At 42.5% G+C, this 5,849-nt stretch overlaps 1 protein-coding gene across 1 annotated transcript in view; it reads left to right on the forward strand.

Annotated features, from left to right (window-relative positions):
- The window catches only part of mcoln1a (mucolipin TRP cation channel 1a), a 14,876-nt gene extending 14,231 nt beyond the window's left edge, over positions 1-645 (forward strand). Inside the window, exons 14-15 of the mRNA XM_030780151.1 lie at positions 114-247; positions 513-645. Of these exons, the coding sequence (XP_030636011.1) occupies positions 114-247; positions 513-549 (171 nt within the window). The 3' untranslated portion in view covers positions 550-645. The remainder of the gene's footprint in view (positions 1-113; positions 248-512) is intronic.
- The last annotated feature ends 5,204 nt before the right edge of the window (positions 646-5,849 follow it).

Below are 5,849 nucleotides of genomic sequence, written 5' to 3' on the forward strand. Positions count from 1 at the left end.
AGACGTATCAGTCATTTCACTGTATGAAATCCTTGTGAGGAACTTGTATTTCTTATCTGGCTTTTTCTCTGTCTGTTTCTCTTCTGATGTTATGATCTGTGATCTGCCCACAGCATCAAACCCAGGAACCTATCCACATCACAGACCTGCATGCCTTTATAGCAGAGTGCACTGACACGCCAAGCTCCGGAAAGTTCCGCGGACTGGAGACTTCCCCTTGTTGTTCCTTCTTCTGCTGCTGCGACAGGTCTGTCACCATGGAAACCGCCGCTAAATATTCCCTCGCTTAGTCGGCTCGCTCAGAATTTAACGTCCGTTTGTACAAATGACCTATTTCTGTCCCTCAGGGACTGCCCAGAATCCTCTAGCAGTTTTGATGATTCATTGATAGTCGGCTGTTAGTATGAACTGGAATCTTTTTCGCTTTGCTTTTTTTGCCTTATTTTTGCTGTGTCATCCAGACTAGTTTGAGGCACTTTATGATCTGTGGCTGTATCTGCTCTGCTTTTTAGAACCACCACGTACGAGGACGTCCTGTTGGTGAACTGATGAGGCACTGTAGACAAGTGCCCTCTGCTGGCCACACTGTGGGAGTGCACGGCATGAATACTCTTACTGGCCTACAGGGGGCAGTGTCCAACACTGGTAAACTCTACTGCCTCTGCTCGCCCTCTTGACACTCAGGATGTGGGCTCAACGACAGTGAACAGGCAAAACGGGACCAGTATGACCCAGACTGCAAGTTGCAAGTTCCTTTTGAGTCCTTTAGGAGGAAAACTAAGGGGCCTTACTCTTGTGTTGTTGTTTTGTTTTTTGTTTTTTTTGACGTTTATATTTATTTTACCTCATCCTTTCTGGGACCTGAAACTTGATTAACGGCCAGACGAGGTTTATGAACGGCTCTGTCGCTGGAAAATATAAGGAATGGGAGAACAAAGGAGCGATGGAAAAGGAGGGAGTTCTGGAGGGGGAGAGGACCATCACGAAAGAAACGTGATCAAAGTCTTTGTGTCCGGTCATCTTCTTGAACTGCGTGTGTCACTGACATGCAGCGTCAACCCCCCCCCCCCCCTCTAGAATTTTCCAGAACAGTGCTATCAATGCAGGCTGTGAAATATAAAGTGTGATTGGAACATGGATGAGTACATGTTGAATAGATATGTTCTATTCCTCCGTTTTAGCACTTGATTGTCAAAAGAATGTAACAGAATGTTTGTTTCATAATATTATTGGGGGGGGGGGGTCGTCCTAGTTTGAAGGCTCAGTAAATGTCCAGAAGAATTGGAAATGTTCTTTACTGCCAAAAAAAATTGAACGTTTCAAACTGGCTCCACCATGACTGCACTTGAACAGAGATGACACAAGTGTAGACCAGCCCTTTTGTCTGGCCTGCTTTCCACCATAGTAGTCCTCAGTTAGCGCCACACAGATGAAAGCCAGAGCTTCAGTCAAGCCCAGTGTCTCAGTAAAACATTGAAAAGTCTTGGTGCTGTCTCGACCAATCAGACTCGACGTTGTATAACCTTCAACGGTATAGAGCGCGTGTCATACGACTGACTGATGTGCAGCGTTCTAAATTCATGCGTAAAATGCACGAACGATTAGCTTGATCAGAGGCCGTTTGAATTGTGGCTGTTTCAGAATTTTTATGGATCATTTAAAAAAAAAAAATCATGCTTGTCAAAACATATTTTAATGTCGTCCGTAGTAGTTATGCCTGGCAAAAGACACTGCTTCAAAACAAACCGATCAGGGTACAATTTACCGTTTCTACGGAGACGCACTGGAACAATAGAGCTCATTAAGTATGCGTGACCTATATATCACGCAGCAAAACGACCAGAGCTGCACTTAGCATACAAACCCCATCGTTTAAGTCCATATGCGATTCGGATTTTTTTTCTCTCCCGCGTTCTCTCTTCAACTCCTCGTTCCGTGAAGAGAATGGAATACGCCTGACCAAGCTGGAAAGCAAAGACCCTAATTGCCTTTACAAATACGTAGAGTTGACCTCGCTCAGTGAAATGAGTATATGGGATCAGTCGTTTTAAACTACGTTCAACTAGAACACCGCACAATGGTTTTTTATTGTTGTTGTTGTTGTTGTTGTTGTTGTTTTCTTGTCAATAATGATGTCAGGGTTTGGTAATCAAATTCCAAATTCATGATTATATATTACAAACATTTTTAAAGTAATGATGTCTGTATTTAAATTTTCGTTGTTGTTATTTGTTTGTATCGTTTTTTTTTTTTTTTTCTTTTGTTTTTTTTTTTCTTTTTCAAAATTGACCACGCACAAACAGAAAGAGTCTTTCATTTGACATTTTTTTTCACTGAATAATAGACATTTTCTTCACATAGAGATTGTATGTGTCCTAGTCTGTTTCTAGTCGCAGCATCCAATGCACCGCTGAGGACTGTGTAACCTTCATATCACGCTCACACCAGTGTCCAAGATGTCATATTACGCTCCAGTATAAATGCCCGGTACGCATTCTGGCTCACGCTCGGTACATTCTGTTGGATCAAGCCTGCAAGGGGACAAGTATTTTAAATAGTATTCTCAGGATGGTAAAATGTGTTTACTGGCTCTGTGTTGTCTCCATTCCTCTTTAACGACAACTGAAGTATTTTTTTTTTGTATATGTATACGACACAGACCTGAGGCTGCTCCTCTTCTGTGGTGTTTTATTCATTGTCGTACTGGTTTCCGCTGGTTTCGCTCCGTATGTTTGTACACGCAGAGGACCTGTTTGTCGTCGTGAACTACGGTGGTGTAGTTTTATTATGGGTTGTCTTGTGTGAACTGTATGTGAACGAGGAGTCATACAGACCTCTCTGTATGTGTGTGCACTGTTTGTGTCTGTTTCATATGACCACACGTGTAATATGAAGATTCTAGGCTTTTCTATGTGTACCTCAGTTTTCAACTTTTGATATGAATGAACTGAGCACGCTTGGTCTTGTTCAAAATGTGTTGACCCTCCGAAGGTGAAATAACAGGTAATTGGACAGGTGACTGAAATGTGTCAGTAAAGTGTGCCCAACTGTTTGCAACACGTGCAAATTTGGTCTAAAATTGTTGTTAGACTCAGAACCAGCCATGTTTCTGGTTCTGTCAGAGTGGGTTTACCTTATTCCTGTTTTTAATTATATTAATAGCTTGTATTAGACATATGACTTGCTGAGTCACGTGTCCAATCTCCTGTCCTTGAAGACGCTCTTTTGGGTCAAATCATTTGAACAAGCCTTGAATTAAAACACCCAGAGATGCTGCACAGCACATCGGTCAATTCAGATGTCACTGATGTGCGTCACGTGGCCGTTTATCCAGATGACACATTACCACCTGACGTGATGAGCTGTGTAGAGAAAGGAAATAAATCTTACTTTTTCCAACACCGTGTCTCTGTTTTGTGCTTCTGGACACTAAATTTGATTTTGCGGCTCACGCGTTTTCATTTATACATGTACGTGTGACCGAAACTGAATTTGAATGATTTTTTTCCCAAATTATGCTTACAAGAGAGCGTTTTGAAAGTGTCTTCATTTAGCCCGGTTTAAATGGAGAAATTCTCAGTTGGGCATCAGACCAAAGCAAATTTGAAGGAAATGTATCAGGCTGCAATAACACATTAGCACCAGCAGGTGGCAGTATAAGTAGACAGATCCTTGTTGTAATTGTGCACCGATATACTGTTTTATGGATGCAAAGGTTCGACAACTGACTCGTGAGTCAGAAATGAATGGCTTTCTCTGATTACAAATGTAAGCCCTCCATATTTATAAAGAATAAAATAGTTGAGCTGAGCTCCAACTGTGAGGAAAAAACAGATGCAGATGTGTTTCAGCTGTGTGTTTGCTTGGCGTAAAACTACTGCCGTAATGAGTACATTCTCTCCTTATACTGATGCCTGTGGTTGGACATTCACTTTTCTGTGTGTGTGTGTGTGTGTGTGTGCATCTTCAGTAGGCAATCTACGCACCTGCTAGTCAAGCTGTGTGTGTGTGTGTGTGTGTGCATCTTCATTAGGCAGTTTATGCACCTGCCAGTCAAGCTGTGTGTGTGTTTGTAGGCAGTCATGTGTGCTATTTAGACAGGATCTTTCGAGAAAACAGAGAAAAGAACCCCTCCGCCTTCACCAACAGGTGAATACACTGCAGCCATGCCAAATGAATGACCTTCGGTTTGGATAGAATACCTCCATGCCGGACCACACCCTCCTATTCAAGACGACAGAGGGAGCAGACAGGAAATGACCGGCTGCCATATTAGTCAGGATGACCTCATGAAGTCATTATGGATGAGGCCAAGGCATACTCATCACACTGCACACACACACACACACGTATCTGAGATAGCGTATGGTGCATTTGTGCTCTGAAAAAAAATGTGTGAGGCAGTGTTTTACTCTTTACAGTTTTGCACAAAATGACTTCCATATGTCATTTGGAAGTCACTAAGTTAACTGCTTTGTCTGAACTGGTCACATTTGGCTGATAAAAGCCAGTTTCTTGATGTAGATTACTTGTCTGTTGGCATTCTGTCAGTTTCCCTCTTTACTGTTTACTGTTTTGGTTGACCTTTGGAAAGAGGAAAAATAAAAACATTTTAGACACCATTACTATTACTGCAAGGCAGTTTTCAGATGCTGAGTGCAGGAAGGCATGTTTGGGATACAGTGCAGCCCTCCTTAATCGCTCAATGCAAAATGGATTAAGTACCAGGCCAATGACTTGGCAAAATGGTATTTTTTTCTATCTGTGGTTTAATACATCCATCACAGATACCATAGGCTTTTAAGCATAATTGGGTTCCTCTTGTTGTAATGATAAAGATAAACATTGTTTGTTGGGGGGGGGGGGGGGGCGCATTATCGTCATCTATCTGAGAGTTTCTGGGTGTGCATGGTATATGCCATGGCTATCTGTTCACTGCAAAATGCACAAAGACGCGAGAGATTACAAACACATGGCGTCTCCTGCTACTGTTAAGAGTTCTCAGAACCTCAGACAGGACAGACAGACCCGGAGCGTGACTCATCTACTACACAGCCTATTGTAAAGTGCAAACACACACACACACACACGTCAGTATAATGCTCTTTTCTCCTCGGACAAACCGGATGACTCTGTCTGCTGTTTATTTGTTCCTTTTTTGTATCTTTTCTTGTCCTGAAATCTTATTTTCAGTCTCTCTCTCTCTCTCTCTCTCTCTCTCTCTCTCTCCTTTCCATCCTAACTAATTTTTAACAAATACGCCGTTGTCGGATTGTGCCCCCCCTCGCCCCCCTCCCAGTTCTTACCCTTCTTTAGGGGCACAGGCAGCTGCTTTTGACAGAGGCACAAAGAAATCACACTTCCATTATCAGCAGTGTGGATACAAACTGTAGCCCCGTTCATCCGTCTATCAGACGCTTATGAATGAAATTGTTTGTTTAGGTACGTTTAATCCACTCGCCCCCCCTCCCTTCCCTTTTTTTTTTATTGTAAACTTTTCTTGTAATTTCTTTTTCCTTAGCCGAACTGGTTTTGCTTCCTGAGAACAACATGTTTATTCAGACTTAATGACTAAATCAACGCGTTTTGTTTACTCATTGCATTGAAATCGCTTCTCGCGAGCGGTCTGACATCGCCTTAAGTGTTCTCCTTTAAACATTAGCCCGGTCGATGTTTTAAACATTAGTCAGTCGATTGAGTTTAGGGACGCCGACAATTGAGGGAGGTGGGTGGGGCACAAGAGGAAAACAGGGCGGGGTAGGCGGTAGTTTATAAAATGACATCACTCGTTTTTTAAGTAAATCTCGGTGCGTGGTCTCATTGGTCGAAAACTGAAGGCATGATACATT

This window comes from Chanos chanos, chromosome 7 (assembly GCF_902362185.1).
Source record: "Chanos chanos chromosome 7, fChaCha1.1, whole genome shotgun sequence".
NCBI classification, from domain to species: Eukaryota; Metazoa; Chordata; class Actinopteri; order Gonorynchiformes; family Chanidae; genus Chanos; species Chanos chanos.